Below are 22,412 nucleotides of genomic sequence, written 5' to 3' on the forward strand. Positions count from 1 at the left end.
CCAGGGGAAAGCCAGACATTTTAATAAATGTATATTCCGTGCTTTTTATGCATTTATTTCTGCTGTTGTGTTAATATGCTAATGTTTATCAAGTTTGTATTTTTTTTCTTTTCCCTTCTTTCTTGCTGTTGGTGAAGTCTGCACTCTCCTTGGGGCATTTGTCGTGACTACAAAGAGTGTTAGCTGTCTTAGCTCTTTAAAAAAAAAATGGGCTGCTTTCCTGCTGAACTGGAATAAAAAGAACCAGACAGCATCTGTGAGGATCCTAATTCTTTTGACTTAGAGAAGCCCATCCAGGAAACCCTCTCTCATTTGCATCTTCCCACGTTCCCCTGACCCCCTTTCAGTGCTGCTCTGGACTGCCTCCTGCCCTCCTCCTGCCCAATCATCTCACTGCTCAGTGACCGGGAGGCCTTGCGCCGGTCTGACCCATCGGAGAGCATAGGCTGGAGTCAGACACACCTCAGTTTGAAATGTGGCTCTACTCTGCCAGCTCTGTGACTCTCAGCAGGCACTAAACTTCTCTGAGACTTAATTTGCTCATCTGTAAAATGGGCCTCATCCAGTTTCTTTCTTGCAGGTCTGTTGAGACCCACAGGTTGAGAAACGCTGCTGTAGAGCCTAAAACCATCAGAAAACACAGATATTTACATTACGATTCATTAACAGTAACAAAATCACAGTTATGAAGTAGCAACGAAACTAATTTTATGGTTGGGGGTCACCACAACATGAGGAACTGTGTTAAAGGTTGAGAACCACTGGGCTAGGTAGTATAGTGGGGTGGGGAGGGAGACAGAAGTTTCTTGAGCCTGAAGCTAAAACGACCTTTCGCTGAAAGTAATCTGCAGAGCACTAGTCCTAGACCCGCACAACCGCAAGAGGAAGTAATTCTAAAATAGGAAACGGCTACGGTCCAATTCAGGGTAGCCTGAAAACTAAACTTCCAATTCCTTCCTGTTAGGCCAGGCTGTTTTATCTTTCTAGCAGATGCTGCCCGCTTCCTGCAGGTCTCAGACAGGTGTGGTGCTGTCCCAGAGGCCTTGGGGTGGAGCAGACACGGCCTCCGGCTCCTGGTCTCATTTTTTGTAAAGAAGAGTTCAAGAAGATTTTTTTCTCTTGATAAGGAGACTTTAAAGTACTTTTCTAGTCATCTACTCTAAGTTCCACATCCCATCCACACTGTTTTTAGGCACCATGCCGTCTTTATCAGTGTCCCAATTCATTAGTCACTTTGTTCCTGATGTCACTCGCCAGAGAATATTAACAATAGGAAGAGGCGAAGCGGAGCCAGACATTGTAAACATGGTCATGGGGCCGCCTTCCCAGGGAGCTGCGGTTCACGCTCCCCAGGGCACCACCTGTCTGTTCCCTGCCGGTCCTGGCAAAGGGACATGGACACATGGAGTGAAGTCCCGGTGATCAGGGAAGGTGCTTGCCTGTCCATCTAACCTGGGAACAAAGACCATTGGCCAGGAGGGTGAGCCCCACTGCAAACCCGTGAAAACTTGGGACACATGATTGACAGGCAGAGTTCTCTCTGCTGCTTGCACTCCTGTGTCTTGTGCTCCGTGACCTGCCCAGCCTGTCATGCGGCTCCCACGCCATAGACTGTAGCTGGGAACACGTGAAGTTAGCTGAACTGCCCCGTGATTTAATATGGACACTGGCTTCCTTCCCAGCTCTGCTGAGGACAACATGGGACCTTGGAAACCAGGGGTTTAATTTTGAGAAATAAAGCTTTCCACCATCCTCATCCTCCCGGGGGGGGGGGGCGGGGGGGGGGAGGGCTAGATGCGGGGGAGCCTCAGGAAGTTCTTATTCCAGCCACACCCCAGAAGCTACTTCCACGGACAGAGATACCCCACTGGTAACAACTTTATTTTCTTCTTTTAAATGGAAAATGGGTACTTTTAGATCAGGAATGGCAGTATGTTTTTTGTCTGGTGGTGGTTCCAAGTTCTTTTTATTGACATAGGATTCACAGACTGACCCAGAAAAATCAATAAATTAATCAGTTGGCATAAGAGAAAGGTCATGGGTTTTTAAGGCAGACCTGGATTTAAATCTTGACTCTTACTTAACCAGCAGAGAGGCCTTAGATGAATTACTTAACCTCTCTTACCTTCTAATTTTCTCATCAGTGAGATGAAATTTCAGGGCTTAAATGTGATGGAAAGTAAATTTACTTGGCACATATAGCACATTTTAACTTGCTTACCGAATGCGATTTGTCTGGTCTTTCCTATTATAAACTAGAAGTCTGGAGCATGAAATTTGTGGGCTGGAAAGAGGATGTCCCTCGGCCTGGCCAGCACCCTCTCTCAGTCCAGGAGCTGGCAGTCTGACACCCTTAGCATTGCCGTGGAGGCGGGCGGGAGAGGCTCCCACTGCTGACCCACCAGCTGTGAGCCCAGCTTCTGCCTGAGTGGCACCCCACACCCCCCATGGGAGTGCATTGACCACCAGGGGGCAGCTCCTCTGTTGAGTGTCTGTCCCCTGGTGGTCAGTGTGCGTCATAGCTACTGGTGGTTCTTTTTGCATATTAGCCTTTTATTATGTAGGATTACTATTCTGTCTCTTTTTATGAGTGATTTAAGTATAGAGAATTCACTATTAGAGTTTAAAAATACTTCCCCCCATGCATTTAAAACAAACAGCAGGACTCCATGGGCACTTCTTTGTCATGTATGTGATGACCACCTGCTATTTTTATTCTAGTGCTTGCTCTCCTTATATACGTTTTCTCCCCCCCCCCCTTGTATTTCTTCATCCTATAGAATAAAAGGCTAATATGCAAATTGTCCCCTTGACCAGGAGTTTGACCAGGGGGAGGGGCCGGCCGGTCAACCACTGTAGCCCTTCTCCCTGACCAGCCCCTCCTCCAATCGCCTCCCCCCGCCCCCCTTGATCAGGGGTGGGGCTGGACCACCAACCTCTCACGGCTCCTCCTCCTGGCCGGGCCTCTAGCTAAATAGTAATAGCTAACTTCTTTTGAATACTCATGATATGCTGGACTCTGTTTCAATTGATTTATAATATTAACTCATTTAATTCTCACAATAGCTATGACGAAGGGCCTGTTAGTTTCCTGGATTTGTAAATGAGGAAACTCTTCAGCTGCCCTTCCTCATAGTGCGGTAGCATCCCTGTGGACTCCTGCCAGCATGTAATTACTCATAGTGTACTGGTTCACTGGCTAATTAATTTCCTTACAGTGTGCAGAGTGGGGATGTTACCAGACTAAAGGGATCCGTTTGCCAATGAACATCACACCCACTGAGACAGGACAGGACTTTGCAGCTAATAAAGTGAGGGTTTGTTTTTAGGAAATGGTCCTTTCCCAGTCACAGGTGAGCTCATGGGCAAAGACCTGGCTCCCTGAGGGCTTCTGAGGGATGGGCTATGTAGGGAAGTAAGAGATTAGGGTCATGGCCAGGGTCATCTGGTCCTGCTGTCAGCCATGGTGTCACTTCATCTGGTTTTGCAAGAGTGTGGTCGGTGGGGTCATTCTGGAGCTGAAACACTGCTGAGGCCTAGATGTTGTCTCTGGTTTGACCCAAACTCTGACTTTGGGTCATGGGGCTGAGGCTTTGTTCCTGAGAGTATTTGATGCTGATCAGAACCTCATTGTTCTGAGGGCTTAATAAATAAGGGAGTCACAGGGCAGGGAGAAGGAGGCAGGTGAGTCAGGGGCTGGGAGAGGCCAATTTGAATCAGAAAGAAAGAGGAGAAAGGATCCTATTAAAAACAGGAAGTTCTGACTGGTCACAGGGACGGCCTACATGGAGAGGGGTGGGGAGCAGTCCTGTTCTAGACAAAAGGGCTGCTAGTGCTCTATTTTATTTTTTAAAATATATTTTATTGATTTTTTACAGAGAGGAAGGGAGAGGGATAGAGAGTTAGAAACATTGATGAGAGAGAATCATCAATCAGCTGCCTCTTGCACACCGCATCCTGAGGATGTGCCCGCAATCAAGGCACATGCCCTTGACCGGAATCGAACATGGGACCTTTCAGTCCGCAGGCCATGCTCTATCCACTGAGCCAAACCGGTTTTGGCTCTATTTTATTTTTAAAGGTGACTCCCAAAAGGCCCTGTCCACTCTAGCCTGAACACAGAGTAAATACAACAAAGTGTTAGTACTCGCTCTCTTGCTCTTTCTTTAGTAGTTTTTCCTTTCCATGAGCTTTGGCCCCTAATCATGCACTATGTTGCTTTTCTTCATTTGCTTCTTTAGCATGTTTTCTTTCTGAAGGAGGAGTTGATGTGTTGGCATTATTGCATTCAGGGCCAAACAGAAAAATATTGTTTTTTACATTATTATTATTATTCCTCTTAAAAATCAGATTCCACTTAATCTCTTTTATGGGTAGAAGTGAGATGGCTTCTTCAGAGCCTGTGTTCAGCAGTCAGACCATTTATTTTATGACTAGAACCCCGTGCACAGATTCGTGCACATTGAAAGGAAATTAATTAGAAGGTGGCCGGCGGGGTGGGACTGGTTGAGACAGGCCAGACACGCCCTGGAGCCAACCTCCCACAGTCCCTCTCTGGCTGGCCACATCTGGGTCCATGACACAGCTCAAAGGGCATCTGTGGATTGAATGGGGTCCCTATGGTAGGTGGGGTCCCTTGGCCTGGCCTGCAAGGATTGGCTGAAACTGGCTCTCTGACATCCCCTGAGGGGTCCTGGATTGGGTGAGGGCATTTCGTGGGTGATGCACCCCGGAATTGGGCTTTCTCCTCTCTGGTTCTGGGATGTGTCACCTGAGAACCACTGCTGCCAAGTCACCACAGCTCAGCAGCTCCTGCTTTGAGGGTCTGCCCCCGGTGGTCATTGTGTGTCATAGCTACCAGTGGGACAGTTGCTTAGCCTTTTATAGATATAGGTACTCATTGCAATGTCTTTTCATCTGCACCAACATGTACTTTTCCAGCCTCATATTTTCTTTGGTAACATGACAAAGGTAGTTGGGTGATAATTTGCATTCAGAATGACATTAGCAAAAACTAAACTGGAATAAGCACATACCAACTTTGGGCCTTCTCAGCCCGCTCATCATCTGCCTGCCTTGCTCTGCCCATGACAAGAGGGAGTTTTATTTTCCCCTGGATTTAGAGCTAATTCCTTGTTTGTATTCACACTCTCCTTGCTCTTGAGGCCTCAACATGAGGTTTAAGAGCCTCTTCTCTGGAAGAGCAGGACTTTATAGGAGACGGTCGTTCTGTGGGACAGAGAACACAGCTTTGTCCCCACGCCCTCACCTTGGTTTCACGCTGCCTTTCAAGAACCCTGCTCCTGTAAGCGAGGGTGTAAGCCTTCACTGCCCAGACGCATTAATGGAGATGCAGTTGGTTACAGCCTCGGTTTGATTATTTCCTCTCAGAGTTGATTTTAAATAGATTGATTTTCATGACACAAATAATAAATGACTTTTTTCTATGATGTTTTTAAAAATTTATAAATTAGACCCTTTTCTGGATCTGCCCTTGTTTTCTGGCATTCGGCTTGGGGAAGTTCATCTGGGCCTTTCGTACACATTTATGTACAGGGAGCTCTAACTCTAAAAGATGCAGAATGCTGCTTTGTGTATGGACACGTGTGTCTGAAATGTTCATGTTATTCTACTTCCTATGTTGGGAGAAACTGCTGACTCCGTTAATGTGCCTGGGAGAACAGTCACAGGCAGGGGCTCGTGCTCATCAGGCTAGGCTGGTCTATGAGCAAATACAGGTTATTCCCACGATCTCAGTGATTTATTTCCCACGCATGCAGAGGAGGGTCAGTGATTCCGATATAACTCAGAAATTCAGTCCGATTCAGCCCTGTGGCTCCGTCCTCTCCACAGGTGGCTTCCAGGCCCTGGTAGCCAATAAAGAGCGCAGGAGGGTCGCAGCGGTTAGCAGTTTGGCACACCCGTTCCAGGGAGCTGAGGATGCGGGGCCCGTGGATGCGGGTGCTCTTGGCTGGCCAGATGTTTCCAGTTCCTCACATGGTCTGACCTGCTGCGGTGCAGGCTTTTCTATTCCAGGACCATTCAGGTTGCTCCCCCCGACCCCTCTACTTTGGGAACACTGCACAAAAGAGCCGAGTCCCCAGTCCACGTGTGAGCACTCTGTTAGCCGGCACCCGAGAAGCAGACCCAGTGCACGGGGTGCGGGTGGGTGGGTGGTTTGCAAGATGCTGTCGGATTGGTTTGAAGGTGGGTGTTTTATCTGCGCAGGGCATGTATGCAGGTTCACATACCGTCACAGTGACATCACAGGCCTTCATTCCTTTCAGCAGAATGACTTCTAATTTTTGCCAACTCATTAGTCAACAGAGCCCAATATCAACAGTACGATTGGAATTTCTTTTGAGAGCCGAAAACCGACTTCTGCACATGGGCCACGAAGTTTCAGTAGCACTATACATGCACACCTGCACGTGGTATCTTGTGGAAGAGCCACACTCAAGGGCCAAAGAGCCGCATGTGGCTCTTGAGCCGCAGTTTGCTTACCACTGCTTTACACCATCCATTTGCTTAGCATGTGTCTTCTCTCCTTTTTTCTTCCCCTAGAAAATACAAAAGTAAATTTAAATTGTTCCTCCCTAGATATATCACAAATTCTTAATGAACGAAGTTGAGCTAATGAATTTTAGACCCAGTCAGTGACCCTGTCCTTCCAAGTTTAGGGTTGACAAATACAGGTGATTATTAATCACTCTGGATGATAGCTCAGAGTGAGCAGTGGCTTTAGAACTGTGTTCACTGTCCTAGTTTTCAATTTAAGAACAACTGACTTGCAGCAGGCTTTCATTGGAGTCAGTGCAAAAGCAGTCGATGTGTTTATATGTCTATGAAGCTGGTCTCTGGATCAATTGCAATTAGTTTGCAGCAGATTGCATTAAAATATCTAAAATTAATACAGCGAGTGCTCCAATGAAAAGGCATCGACTGTGACCGCACTGTGGCTGTTTTTAGTCTCTCTCAAATGTTCTTTTCAAACCATATTTTTCTTCATCTTCTGCTAACTGCTCTTACCTGTCAACATAGACTTAATCTATTGATCCTGCCCCACTTGCCTTTTTAAAGTGGTCCCAGAATATGGTATATATCCTATGTAATAAAAGTGACCAGAATGACCAGAGACCAGAACACCATGGCCCCTCACCAGGCCGGCCCTGCCTCCCAGGGAGCAGTTAGGGGCTCCCCTAGGCAACGCAATAGGGTGCCAGTTTCAATGGGATGAAGTTGAAGAAAAGGGGGGAAGGTCTTAATGGTCTGTGGGGTTGGGATGGTCAGCTCGGAGTAGGTTTGGAGTGTGCTGGGGAAGAAAGCAGAAGATCCGATTGGAAATGTCTCAGCACCTACCTTTCTCATTGGGAACTGGGATGGCACCCGCCGTGGACTAAAGGGGCGATTGTCTCATAAGGCGCTTGGGCAGACATGTTCATGGCTGCAGCAGGACTCCCAAAACTTCACTGATTCCAATTAGTAAACAGCTATCAACGTCAAAGAACAGAAAAATCCTCTCCAACTAGAGGCCCTGGACGTTGCAATGCCACTTAAGGAGGAATTAGAAAAACCGGAAGTATGGGACCAGAGGATTGTGGGATTGTGGAGGACACCTGGGCGCCTTGGGCTAGAATGTGAGCCTGTTATTGCACATGTTCATAGTCAGCCCTGTAGTCCTCAGTCTCGCAGGGTTTGGACGTGACTTTGGTGGGAAATTATTTCAATAGAGGTTTGCTGTTCCCTTGCACAGGCAGATCAGAATTGAAGGTTGCATTTGTTGCCTTGATTTGAAGCAGAGGAAAATGGGATGGTGACGAATAAGAGACTTTGGAGATAGTGAAGGACAGTTTGTCCAGACTGTTGAGAGCTCAGAATTAGAGTTTAATTGGGATAGAAATCCTGCTAATAGCACCTGATGCCTGAAATCTGAGCACTCTTAGGTTTTCCAGTTCAAGTTTTTGGAGACTGTCTATTAAAACATTCCTGGTTGGAAAGTGCAGAACACCATGGCCCCTTGCCCAGGCTGGCCCTGCCTCCCAGGGAGCGGTTAAGGGTGATCAGGCAGGCAAGTATTGTAGTTAGGGGCAGGGAGGCAGGCAGGCAGAGGTGGTTAGGGACAATCAGGCAGGAAGATGAGCAGTTAGGAGCCAGTGGTCCCGGATTGCGAGAAGGATATCTGACTGCCAGTTTAGACCTGATCTGCAGTGGGATCGGGCCTAAACCTGCAGTCAGACATCCCTTGAAAGGTCCCAGATTGCAAGAGGATGCAGGCTGGGCTAAGTCTCCTCCCCCACCCCCCAGTCTAATATTTAATCTTCTCTTTCTTTAGAGAGCTTTTACTAAATGCCTGAAAATTGAGTTTTTCTTAGTGTGTAATGCGATGTGCTATTAAGTCTTTTGATACAATGAATGTTCATTTTTTAAATTTTTAATGTTTCATTAAGACTTAAAAGTTCAGAAAATTAACAAATCTTATACAATTCTATAATATCCAGGAAAGGATGGGAACATTGCTTACCTGGCAGTTTATTTTTTCCCCCCGTAGATTTATTTCTAAAGAAGCGTAGGCCAACTTCAATATTGAAAACACCATTTCCAATATTAATAAGGATAGAACAGAGGGGTATCTTTAGCTTTAATCATCTCAACATTTGAATTTTTAAGAAGTTTATTTAAATTACATCATGTTTATTTCAGGTCTAAAAGACCTTTCCATTTTTAGAGGAGGTAATTTTCTGGGAATGAAAAATGATCTGAATAAAGGGACAAAAGGCAGGGTTTATTCATTTGGACATCTAACTGGTATGTTTTCAGTGTCTTCCACATGCCCAGCACCATTACGGTCTTCATTACAATAAAAAGAAGATGAAGACTCCCCCCTCCTGGAGCCTCTGTGGAATGGCCCTTGTCCAAAACAGCTGCATGAGTGTATTGAAGCTTTGAGATTCCAGAACAAAGCACCATTTAAGGACACAATAGAGGTGCTGAAAGCTCATGATAACATGTGGTAACGCCCTGTGGACCCCATTGGACAGTCTGTAATGTTCCTTGGCTGTCCACTGAGGCGCTTGCCAGAAACCACAGGGAGGTGTGTCAGGAGGCCTTCCACCACCAGCCTCCTGGCCCAGGTGTGTGATGGGTATTTTGATTTCTTTGTGCATTAATGGCTTTGTCACCCCACCTCCTGTGACTCATGGATGGAAATGAACTTACATTAAGTATACTTATTTTTTCCTGTTTCTCTTCTTTTAAAATTTGGGCTCATGGATTTGATAGGGAATGCTGTTGATCGTATTGGATAAAATGTGAAGAATCTATTTGTTCATGTCATTCTGCCCTTTGATTATTTTCTTCCAAGACAGATAAAAATAATTGATCGGTAGTAAGGTTGCCTTTCAGACACCAGTTGCAGGTTTTAGAACTAGTTTAATTAATGGTTACTCTTTCAGGTTACTGAACTCTGGTGTGTGAGAGAGATAATCTCATTAAACATGTAATGATTATACCAAATTCCATTAAGAACTTTAGTAAGGAAATGGATTAGTCTGTGGCCTATTGACCTGAAAGTGTTAAAAAATAATTAACAATGTCCATATAGGTATTGCTGTGAACTTTATTTATTTGGGGTGGGGATGGTGGAGGCATACACTATATAATAGAGTCCTTACTATAATATTTTTAAGAAAAACTTTTCATTTTAAAATACCTGTAGATCTACAGGGAGCTGTAAAGATAGTGCAGGAGTCCCGAGTACCCTTCACCCAGCTTCTCCGAACATTGGCATCTTACATAGTTTTAGTACAGCAGCAAAACCAGGAAATCGACATTGGTACATTATTATAAGTTTTTCTCTCTTAGTCTGTGACCAGCATGGCTAGAGAGTGGACGTGTTCCTGGGTAGGGGCAGCTGGGGATCCAGAAAAGGCAATAAAGGAGACCAGGGAAATAATAGGGAAAGCTGGGACCAGGTGAAACACTGCCCCCTGACAGTGACCCAGACCTGATTCAGTGTTTTTATTATACATAGCATGATTCCAGGAAGTTTTACCAGAGTTTAAAACAAAGGATATTATGGGAAATCATGGTTAAAGAGTAAGCTGTAACTCTTCATTCTTGTGGCTTCTTTGTAATTGTCACTCTTGGCTAAGCCCGGATAATTTGTCTGTTCCTTGTGCCTGGCTGAACTTAAATAATGAAATCCACCCCTGGCACCTGAGCTAAGGGTCAGGCTGACAACATACCTGCCTCTGGCACAGTATGTTTCCAGGACATGGCTCTGCCAGTGCCATTGGACTCAGCTGACAATAATCAAAGAAATGCTCATGTGCCTTCCCAGGCGCTCTCTATATATTACTGTTTACTGGACATAGATCCTACTTACTTTTCATAGTTTGTTAAAATTTTGATGTATTTGTGTGTGCGGTTATCTTTAACATTTTGATTAGGAAAACAGTTAAGTATGAAGAATTTGTTGGTTTGTTTATAATCTGTGTTGCTGCCATTTGAGGGTACCTGTAGGACTGGCCTTATAGGTTGACTGTCAATTCACTTGTTATTATGTGTTTCCCTCTCTCCCAATTTCTCTAGGCAGTCCACTTAACCCCCAGACGATGGCTGAACCTGCAGGAGTACCAGAGCAAGAAGCTGATGGCTGACAACGGAGTGAAAGTTCAGAGGTTCTTTGTAGTGGACACTGCGAACGAAGCTCAGGAGGCCGCTAAGAAACTGAGTAAGCTCCCCCCCTGGCGGAATGCATTGCCCCGATCAGTGAACTCACTAACCCGCTGTGTTGTGGGTTATACTCACGGTGACAGAGCCAGTGGGGAACTTTGAGTTGCAAAAGCAAGAGAGCCCAATTAGGGAAACTTCTTTTCTAGGAGAGAACGGCACATGGGATGTCACTCTGTGGTAATTTTCCTGAGTTTTAATCACCGTTTCTCTTGTCCGTGGCTTAGTGGATCAGAAATATGGTTGAAGGCTATGGAAGGTGGGTCAGGAAAGGTGGTTGGAACCTTTTTTAAGCCTCTCTGACCTGGGGAAAGTTCCCTCTGTGCAAATGGAGGAGAGATGGGGAGGAAAGACATGTATTTCAAGGTCAAGTTGACTGGTTCAGTGTGTTGCACTCCCACTTACCAGCTCTGGTTTTGCCTTGGTGCCTCAGTTTCCTTATCTGTAAATCCAGGCTAATGCCACATGCCACTGCTGTTGTGTTTCTTTCATATATATATATATATATATATATATACACACACACAATATATATACACACACACACACATAATATACATATATACACATGTATTATATATATGTGTATATATACACATATATAATATACATATACACATATGTATTATATATGTATATATGTGTGTATATATACACACATATATAATATACATATATACATATGTATTATACAGACATTTATATGTTATATATGTGTGTATAATATGTGTGTGTGTGTATGTATATATATATATATATTTATATTTAGTGATTTCAGAGAGAGGAAGAGAGAGAGAAACACCAATGAAAAACATTCATGGGCTGCCTCCTATACACCTGCTACTGGCATGTGCTCTAACTAGGCAACCAGCTGGCACACCTGCCAGGCACTGTTGTGTTTCTTTAAGGGAGATTGTACAGGGCAGAAAATCTAACCAGTTTCTCAGTTAAATTAGGAAATGAGGAGTCAGGTCCCTCTGTCTTTGTCTCTGGTGGCATCTTATTGTCAGCCTGGATTAGAGCTGGAGCAGAGAAACAATATGAGCCACATACACATTTTCACATTTTTTAAGTCACCTTAGGAAAACTAAAAATAAATGGACAAAATTAATTTTAATAATATATTTTGTTTATACCAATATATCCAAAATAGGATTTTAACATGTGATTAATATAAAGTAATTTATCAGTGGGATGTTTTTCGTTCTCTTTTGGTCCTTATCTTTACAAAAGCTGTTTGAATTTCACACCCAGCATACTGCCTTTCCCACCAGCCACACGGCGTGCTGCGCTGGCCGCGCCGGTGGCTCCCGCTCCATCAGCCGGGTCTGGGCCTGGAGGGTCTGCAGGTGCATTCCCTGCCTGCAGCCCCGGGAGCGGGTGTTCCCCACGCAAAGTGAAGGCTCCAGTGCCCGCAAAGGGGTTTTGCCCAGGCCTCGCAGTCCCTTTGAGAGTGTGAGGCAGAGGCAGGCTCCCCGCCTCAGTTTCCTAGTGTCCGACGCCCTTTGAAGGTGAGCAGTGCGGTTCCCCAGCCACTGCTCTCTTCTCTCCCTTCCCACGTTCCTGCAGCTGCTGCTCACAGGCCTTTCTGTGCTGCCCGTCATGTATGTGCACTGTGCACCAGACACCACGGCGCAGCTGTGGGAGGAAGATAAGCAAGCCTTTTTTCTCCTTAGAACTTAGACTCCAGTGAGGAATTAATTTGTAATCTGCAGATGCTAAATGTAGAGACTGAGAGCAACTGATACATGGTTTTAATTTTATTTTTTAGTTATAGTTTATATTTAATATTATTTGGTTTTCGTTTTAGGCGAGAATGACCAATATTTTAAGAAATGAAAATTGATTTCACTAGCAAAATTGCTTTTTAAGGTGACCCATCCCCCCCCCCCCCACACACACACACACACACACACATTCACACACCAATAAAATGAGCCCTAACCCAAATGAGTGCTCCTCAGTAAACTCTGGCAATAGACTCAGAAAAGGTTAGTGTTCCAGCCTTTTCACCGGAAAGGATCATTTTTGTCTTAATGTTCCTGTGCTTTCGGGATGGGTAATGAGAGCGAAAGTTCATGTTGGCCTTCGTTTCCCCCATTATTTTCTTACATGTGCTGACATACTGGCATTCCAGGTCCGAGGCCCCTCTAAGGGAATGCTGGGAGCAGCTGATTCCCCAACTTCCGTGGGTGGGGCTTCCTGACCTGATGGACTTCCTAGCCCTGGGTTCCTGTGAACAGTTAATCCGCCTGCTCTGAGACTGGGATTGCTCTGTGTTTGTGAGACGGGAACAGCGGGAGAGACAGCCAGTGAAACCAGATTAAAAAATGAAAAGAAAAATGAAAATCAACTTTTGAAAAAGCCAATTTGGTTTTTGAGGAATGGGTTTTAAGAAAATCAAACTGGATAAAAGGTGTGGGGATGATGTGGCTGGTGTCACCGCCCTCAAAGGAAACGGAGGGATGAGTCCAGGCCCCTCATTTGGTGAATGAGCGAGGAGTCCTCTTACTCAGTGAGCGCTTGCTGTGGAAGGAAGGTCTTGGGTTTGGTCGCTGAATAGTCGGTTTTGTTCAGAGGGAAAATTTATAGTTTTGGAAGAGGAGATGGGACCAAGTCTACCTGGGTGAACCGAGGTGATAATAAATGTAAAAGGAAGCACATACGTCACTGAGATTGCCCAGAGAAAGCAAAATACGGAGTCTGGCAGAACTCCACAGTGTTTCCATCTCTGTCCCCACAAGATAGGTAAGAACCAGGAGCGCAGTGGGAGTTTTAGAAATAGATTTGAGGTGAAAGTTAAAACCGGATCACACATATATCTTTCTGATTATCCTGAAATTGGGACCTCCACTTTAAAATTATGACAATTTAATGGGGAAAAACTACATGGAAGGATAATATGCCTAATTTGTAATAAGTGCTCTATAAGATTTTATTACTATCATCACCAGCAGCAGCAGCAGCAGTAGCAGTATATAATTTCAGGGGTTTATAGATGTCATAGAAAAATTAGACATGATAATCAGTATCTTATTGATCATATGTTAGAAGAGTTCATATTTTAATTCAAAAAGTTTGTAAATGATTGAAATGCATATGCATGCTTACTTTTCTATGTTACATTTGGATGTGTTTTGAAATAAAGTGACATTTTATAAGTTTTTTTTGAAAATTGATGCTGATGTTAGGCATACCTATGATTTCCAATAATCTCTGTGAGGATGATATGCAAATCTCTCTCTGTGTCTGAAGCCACATTCCTGGTAGTCTGTTGTCCACCCACTCCTGGGTGTCTCTCTCCTTTCCGGAATGGAACTGCTCATCTCTAGGATGCTCTAAACTTCTCTTCCTCTTATTTCCCTCTGCTTACCCAGCCGAGATACCGCCAGGCTGTCTCCACTGCCTCTCCTGTTTGTCCTATTCAGTCAGTTGGCAAACGCTGCCATTTATGTAGGATGTTAAAAACTTGGGAAGTTTCTACAACTAATAATCGACAAAGATGGGATTTCACAGCCACATTAGAGCATTTTCCCTCTTTGCTAACTTGATGACGACGTTCTTGGAAGATTTTTATATGTGAGTCAGCATTTTTAAGATAGCAAATATATATTAATAAAATTAGAAGATTGAATTAAAACCAGATCTAGCAGGTTCCGAGGAGCAATTTATAGAAACTGTGTAATCTGCAGATATTTTCTTAATGATCCATTTTGTTGTATCTCTTTGGGCAATAGAACATTTTGCCATGTAGTTATGGAAAACTTGTTAATTTGATCATTTGTTTAAAATGGGTAATGCAGACCTTTTGTTTCTCAAACAATTTATAATGATAAGATACTGAGGAGAACCTCATTTTCTTACACAGAAAATGGACATGTCTGAGAGTAAATTTGGTTTGGTGAATTAAGTTTTAATATGTGGGTAATTTTCATTTCTATAGCTGTTTGTATCAGCTACCTTTTAAGAAGGAGTTGTTTTTTCTTGCCTACAATTTTCTCCAGAGGTTTATTAATTACATATATTCACATCTATGAGTTAAATTTAAGTATAAAATAAACAGATGACTACAGAATACCCACTGTGTGCATAACTAGCCTTGATGTGCCTTTTTATTCTCTTCAGAGAATGTATCTCACATGATCACAAGGCCTGCCTTGAAAGTGTATTTGCATTAAGCATACTGAAACTGTATTAGGACCTCCACTTTTTAGTTTTTGGGATCTCCACAGTTTGTTAGTTAATCCATTCATGTTGATATGAGATTCTCAATATTAGTTTAAGCAAGAAGATTATACTTAAAAAATGGTTTTGTTTTATTAAAAAATATATATCTTTATTGATTTCAGAGAAGAAGGGAGGAGAGAAAGATAGAAACATCAATGATGGGAGAGAATCATTGATTGGCTGCCTCCAGCATCCCCCCCCGCCCCCCCCCCCCCCACACACACACACTGGGGATCGAACCCACAACCTGGGCATGTGCCCTGACTGGGAATCAAACCATGACCTCTTGGTTCATAGGTCGAGGCCCAACCACCAAGCCACCCCACGTGGCCAGACTGTTTTATTTTTTGCTGGGAAAGAAATCAAATTATATAAATAGAGAAGTTAATATTCTTCCAGCTAATGACCTGCATGCTAAAATGTTTTTATTTGTCAATATGATAACATCCTTTTCATTTTATATATAATCACATCCTGTTTTATATAAAAAGGGCACTGCCTGTTGATTCATTGACATGTCTGATTCATCCTAAGACAATTAAATAATTACAAGCCTCCTTGATTGTTGTGGCTTTGTCACACCACATTATGGGTTAGGATTGTGTCTAAAAAATCTTATAAATAACCTTTGTATTGAAATGATGGGTAATATGCAAATCAACCAAACTGCAGAATGACCAGTTGCTATGATGCGCCCAGACACCCAACGCAAGAGCTGCCCCCTCCTGGTCTGTGCGCTCCCATAGCGGGGAGGTGCTCAGCCACAAGCTGGGTTGAGGGCTGGTGAGCGGTCCCAGGGCTCCTGGACTGTGAGAGGAAATAGGCCCGGCTGAGGGTCCCCATCTGGCCTCTGGTTGTCTTACAATGATAGGTGGAGATGACATTGGGTTCTGTGTAGTATATCTTCATATTACCACCACATGAGCTGCCTGTTATTTTGAATCGAGTCAGGGATGCAAAGAAGCCAGGGTAAGGCAAACGTGGCCATGGAGGCTGTGCGCTGGCTGCTTCCCAGAGGTGAGGGGATGGGGCTGTCCTCCCAGCTCCCGGGGCAGATTGCCTGTTCCTGCTGCTGCCGCTCCTGTGTCCCTTCCCATTTCTGAGCTCATTCCTCACCTCCTTGGTAATTATCTGAGCCTCCTCGTTTCTTTTTTGTAATTTACTTCATGCTTATTTAAGTCCTGAGATATAGAATATGCTCAGTAAGTACTATTGTTATTCATGAAATATCCACTTACTGATGTTTCCTTAGTCCTCCCTAAAGGAACATGGAATTGACACAAAAGGCATTCCCTGACTGTGCATCACGATGTTCCCTTTTCCTATTGTATACATCTTTGCTAAGAGATCCCTTTTTATACATGTTCTTTTCCCTTCTTCCTGAGTCTGCAGGTATGAATGAGTCTCTGATCACCTCCTTAGGCTTTCTGTGCTGGACTTCTTCCCTCACCATCTTGTGTTCCCTGACTAACGCAGCAGGACATCTACACAGGGGAGGCAAAGTCCCGGGGGCAGGCAGCTCACACGTGCTTCCTGGTGCTCCCCTTAGAAACGAGTAGCAGTGCTCTGCCAGCCAGGGCCTCGACGAGAGTGGGCATCTAACAAAACAGGACTGCCCCACTTTCCACACGTGAACCATAGAAGTCTGGTGTGCTGAGCATTTTGCCAGTGTGATCTCGGATAGGCTTCGCTTACACAAAAGGAGCGCTTCCTTCAGGAACTGGTTCTGAATCCCACCACGTCCCTGCCACCCAGGACTGTGTATCCGTGGAAATTGGTAGTTTCTGTGTTTTCAGTATATCGTTAATGGAGTTATTTGTTAACTTGCTCTTTAAAGCTACCGCACTGTGAATGAACAGAGGAGTGGTGTTCTCCAGGACTTTCCTGGGAATTATGGGCCTTGGACTCAGCCTGTCCATTGGGAGGTTCTGCATGCCCGAGAGGCTGCCCCAGGGGGTAGTCAGTGGAGCGAAACCTTGCCTGGGGCACGGGGGCATAAGAGCTGGCTCCATATCATGTCTGTCTGGGTGTATTGGCCTTTTTAAAGAAATATTAAACATAAACAGGTAAACCTCTTCTGATTCTGAAAGGACTGTACTCATTATTTTGATTTGAGAAAATACAGAGAAGTAAAAGCCTCCTCCTGTCCCAGGATCCAGAGGGAACCTGACTTACCGTGAACATGTTTTCTCCCACCTTTTATGCATCCATTTGTTCAGTCAGTAACATTAACTTCTGGGTACGTATTTACGTAAATTAAGAAGGGATATCTGTTTTTATGCTTGGGAAAATACTACTCACACAGTTCTATATCTTTTAAAATTCCACGTTATAACACGATCATTACCTAAATACTGAACATTTAAAACTATTATTTTAATGTGTTTTTTTTTTTAATCTTTAGTTTGTTATTTCCTATTGTGACTTGTTGGGAATTTTGTTTGTTTGTTTTAGTATGTTAGATAATGTTAGCTTCTGAATCCTGAAACTGACACATCTCAGTGGCCTCTCCAATAAAGAGTTATGTCTCAGTCATATGGAAGCCCGGTGTGGGGTTCGGTCTGCCTCTGAGTGTGACTCACAGACCCGGGCCGCAGCATGTGGCTCCACAGATGCCCTGGCACTGTGCTCACTCCTGCCGCTTGCAAGGGGAAGAGCACGGAACTGCACGTGGAGAGTTTGCAGGGACCACATCACATCAGCTCAGCTCGCATTTGTTGGCGGAAGTTGTCAGATGATCGCAGTGAATTGAAGAGAGACAGGGATAGCTCCTGGGTGTGCACCTGGGGACAGGAAGGGGTGGGACCGTGCAGCAGGCTCTGGCATTTGGAATGGGGAAATCGGTCTGTTTCTTGGCCCAGAATGAGCATGGGCTATATATACAGTCAGCACAGCGCTCATGGCAGCTGTACTTTGATTATTTAAGCTACAATTTACCTGACCATGAAATTGAGGATAATAATACACACTTGGAGAAATGATTCAGATATAAAAGCCAAACATGGCACATAATTTATTCAAACAAGGCACTCATCAATTTACCTTCTCTTTTGGTCTGAACTGAGCATATGTTTCAAGCACCATAAAAGGAATATAATAATAGCTATCAGAAACAGCAATAGCAGATAAAAACTTAAAATGCTCAGTGCTCTTGCAATAACACCTGAGTGTTAAAACTGTATTTAGTGTACAGCTCGTCAGATGATTTGATAATGAATATATTGCTCACATACTGTTGGTGATATTTTCTAGGGAAACTGCAGTGTATGCATTCAAAAGTTGCATAATTTTGAAAGACAATGAAAAATGTGCTTTCTTTATATTGCAGTGGAATAAATATTACCTAAGGAATTTTGCCTGTAAGAGGCTACGCTCTCACTCAAGGTGGTGGCTGCAGGCGTTGGCGTTGTTGAATAGATGTGCATAAATAGTACTGAGGCTCCATTGGCTTTTCTGGGTTACCGACAGGGAATGAATTGAGAAGGTTTAAAAAATACATATTGCGTGATCTACTTTAGGATCAAAACCAGATGAGTAAACAAGCTTCATCATATATGTGTTTTTGTTTCTTTTATTCAACATGGAACAAGCTTGTGAGTCTGCTCTTTTCTTCAAATGAAATTGGGCCAATTATTAGATTTTTATTTTTATCTTTGTCTGCAGGCTTTAGTTTGAGCGAATATACCAGTCACTTCAGTGTGGGGAAGGGGAAGCAGATGGGGTGTGGATAACAGAGGGGAAATGACAGTGCTGGAAGTATTTGATATGCAACAATCAAACTGTTCCCAGTCCTCAGATGGGAGATGTATCGCTGAGAAACAACTTCACATAAAATATATGTTTTCTTTATAAATAAACTCTACCCGAGTATCGTAGACACGGGAAAAACTAGATCCCTTGATGCTCTCCTCTTGCTTAGAATGCCTACTGCTCTTCCCTTTTTGGCAATTTGGGATAAAGTTGCGCAGCCAGTTGTGCAGGACGTAGTCCTGGTCTGTCTCAGACACACTGTGCCCCTCGGGCTGCTTTCCAGTGGAAGAACTTGGACAAAAGCACAAGACACCAATGGGGCCACACACTGGAAAGCAGCCCGACTCCAGAGTATCTCCCCTGGGCTGGAGTCGGCCGTAAATCCACGTCCTGTGTCTTCCACGCTGGCTGTGCACCCAGGGCAAGTGATCTGAGCTCTGGAATCCGTGCTTTCCCGTCTGTATGTGGGTTCAATAATAGCACTGGCTTCCTAGGGAGCTATGAGAGTGAAATGGAGCCATGCATGTGGAAGCTTTGGCAGAGTTGTGTCCCCTAAAGTCTCATTAATGGGCAGCTGGGGTCATTGTCATTGTCCTTATTACCCATTCGTTTTGGTCCAGCTTAATGGTCTCCTCCTAGTGCTGCCTTCTGGGGATGCTGGTGGTGTCAACAAGATGGGCTCTAGAGGGGTCCAGTTCTCTTCCTTTTATTATAATTTGCCGAAGGCTGAACCTGTTGTGATTGACATTTTACATGGACACCGTGAATTTCCTGTGAGGTGCTGTAGAATCTTGGGTGACTGTGCCTGGTGCGATGGGAAGAATATTTGGATAGGTCTGCATTTGAGCTGTGGTTTTCATATTCAGCTAACCCCCTCTCTCCATTTTAGGTGTGGGGTGGAGCACTGAGTATGATTGTCAGTAGAGTTGCGAGTTCCTTTTACCCACCGTGTAGATTAGTATTTTGGAGGACAAGGAGCACGTGTTCCCCCAGACCATGAGGGGTGCTGGGTGAATCAGCATTAATTTACATGTGGGCGGCACCACTGGTCCTCTTGTGATTCTGAATAACTTGCTTGGCATGTTTGGACTCAGTTTCTTCCCCTGGACCGGGAATAACGGTTTAGGGATATTTGGAGTATCTCCCAAGGGACTGTTCCAGTCCTCAGAGAAGTCCTGTTAATAAGGTCCTCTTACTTTTTCATAGGACACGACTTCCAGCCTGGACTCTCATCCTCTGGCCTTGCACCCGGGTTTACAAACTCCTATTTATGGGAGACAGAGCAGATAAAGGGCCAGGTTTCTAATAGTTGTTGATTCCATCACTCACCTCTCTGGATTGTCATCTTGATTACCTCTATGAAGCCAGAGCTTCTGGTTTTTTCTACTTTTCCTACATGAGACCTTGGGGAAGTACTTAATCCCTCTGTGCCTTAGTTTCCCCATCTCAAAAGGGATTAATATTTCTTGTATCAGAGACTTGCTGAGTCTCCTCATTATTGAAACAATTCGGGTTGCAATAGATAACTGCTCCCCGTCAATGTTAGCTGTTTTAATCTTATCATAGTTATTATTCACAGGTGTTTCCTGCTGAGTTTACTTGACTTGTAGACCCGAGAGAGGGCACAGGGCTGCTGGGGCATGTAGAAAATTGGGAAGGTTAAGAAGGGTACTTGGATAGAGATTTCCATTAGTTTTTGGCGATTTGTGACTTTTCTGCAGTGACCTCTGCACCCCACTTGATGTGTTTAATGCGTTGTATAAAGGTTTGATCATCTAAAGTGCAGCTTTATGGCTCATAGTTCACTGAACTCTTATTTCATTTTCTCTTGTCCTTTATTGGCCTGAGTCTGTTTCAATGTTTACGGTCCTCTAACCAGCGTGCCCCTCTGCCATCTTTAAGTTTTTGAGCTTCTTTATTTGTTTTAACTTCTTTTTTTATGTGCTCTCGTTGTGCTCTTGATTTATTGTCTCTGAGAGTTTCCTTTCTTGAGGGTGTGAGGAGAGGCTCTGGCAGACGCCTGGGACACCTGAAATGGCCCCGGGTGTGGCCATGAGCCGCTCATACAGCCACTGGTTAGCGGTCAGGAAGCGCACAGTGCACTGTTAGCAGAAGAGGCATTTGCTAGTTGACATGCTTCTATAACTATAAGTAAGTATACACTTAGAAGTGACTTCTTTAACATTCTCTTTCTCTTTTAATGGCAGTTTTATATCTTTTTCCATCTGGGACAGTGTGAGACTTTGTAGGATAGAGAAATAATCTTAAGAATACTTAACACTCTGAAAAAATGACATAAGAAGCAAAACCCCATTGAAGCCTTGAGATTGGCAATGGAAATTGTCATAGTCTTTGTTGCTTGAATATGTTGGGTGCCATGTGGGAAAAGAACACAGTACAAATACTTTTATGCTTCCTGTAGATTTTTAGGCGTGATCTCATTTGTTATTCACATAATACGGCCTGTTGGGGGACAGGAATTGTTTCTTTCCCGGTGAAGAAACCGGTTTGGGGACCTCAAGGGGCTTGAACAAGGACGTCCATGGCAGATAGGTGTGGCCAACACGTGTAGGAGCAGAGGAAGAGTCCAGGTAGCAGCCTACATCCCATATGTTCCAAATACAAAGTTATAAATCAGGCTAACAGTCTGTCAAGTAGGCTAAGAGACAGATACCCAAAATTGCAGAAAATGTCTCACCTTGATAAACATATCTTCACAGTGATCAGGAAAGGCTGTCCTTTCTGGAGCATAGGCAGGCACTGGCCGGGAAGCTCGGTGGGTTAGAGCAGTGGCCGGCAAACTCATTTCTCAACAGAACCAAATATCAACAGTATAATGATTGAAATTTCTCTTGAGAGCCAAATTTTTAAACTTAAACTTCTTCTAACGCCATTTCTTCAAAATAGACTCACCCAGGCCGTGGTATTTTGTGGAAGAACCACACTCAAGGGGCCAAAGAGCTGCATGCGCCTCCCGAGCCGAGGTTTGCTGACCACTGGGTTAGAGCATCATCCCAGTATGCCAAGGTTGTGGGTTTGATCCCTGGTCAGGGCACATGCAAGAATCACCCAATGAATATACAAATAAATGGAAAGCAAACTGATGTTTCTCTCTCTCAAATCAATAAATAAAAATTACAAAGCATGTTTGTTGTTGCTCAGTGTTGAGTATTGACCTATGAACCAGGAGGCATGTGCTCAGGTTGTTGGCTCGGTCCACGGTGGGGGTGTTGCAGGAGGCAGCCAGTCGATGGTTCTTTTTCATCGTTGATGTTTCTGTCTCTCTCTCTCTCTCTTCCTCTCTGAAATCAATAAGAAAATATAAAAAGTTATGAGAAAAAGAAAAGGACGCGCAGTATAGGTATTGCCAGCTCCTGGCCTGTCATTCCTTTCTCCACCAGCCCCTCCAGGCTGGAGAGGTGCCTCCTGTGCATTCATGTTTAGATTCCTTCACCTTTTCTGCAAATAGCCCTCTCTGGCCAGCCTTTCAGCCTTGGAGTGTACAGAGGAGGTGCCCTCTCTTTTCCTCTGGAAGGCCAGATCCTGGGAAGAGGCCCACGCTGGGGCCCAGTGGGCAGACTGTTTGGGACAAGGGTATAGGCACGTCCCCTTGGCCTTGCAGAGTCCTCACTCCCTCCTCTCATCAAGTCTGATTAAGAGGCCAATAGTGGGTGGGCCATCCAAGGTCGGAGCTGGATCCCTGT

General features: G+C 44.4%; 1 protein-coding gene across 2 annotated transcripts in view; it reads left to right on the forward strand.

Annotated features, from left to right (window-relative positions):
• Positions 1 to 22,412, forward strand: part of SUCLG2 (succinate-CoA ligase GDP-forming subunit beta) — a 208,714-nt gene that overhangs the window by 39,122 nt on the left and 147,180 nt on the right. For both annotated transcript variants that reach the window (XM_084901839.1, XM_084901838.1), the window contains exon 2: positions 10,591 to 10,732. In XM_084901839.1, the coding sequence (XP_084757965.1) occupies positions 10,591 to 10,732 (142 nt within the window). The remainder of the gene's footprint in view (positions 1 to 10,590; positions 10,733 to 22,412) is intronic.

Source organism: Pipistrellus hanaki, assembly GCF_964339955.1.
Source record: "Pipistrellus hanaki genome assembly, chromosome: 13".
In the NCBI taxonomy this organism is placed as follows: Eukaryota; Metazoa; Chordata; class Mammalia; order Chiroptera; family Vespertilionidae; genus Pipistrellus; species Pipistrellus hanaki.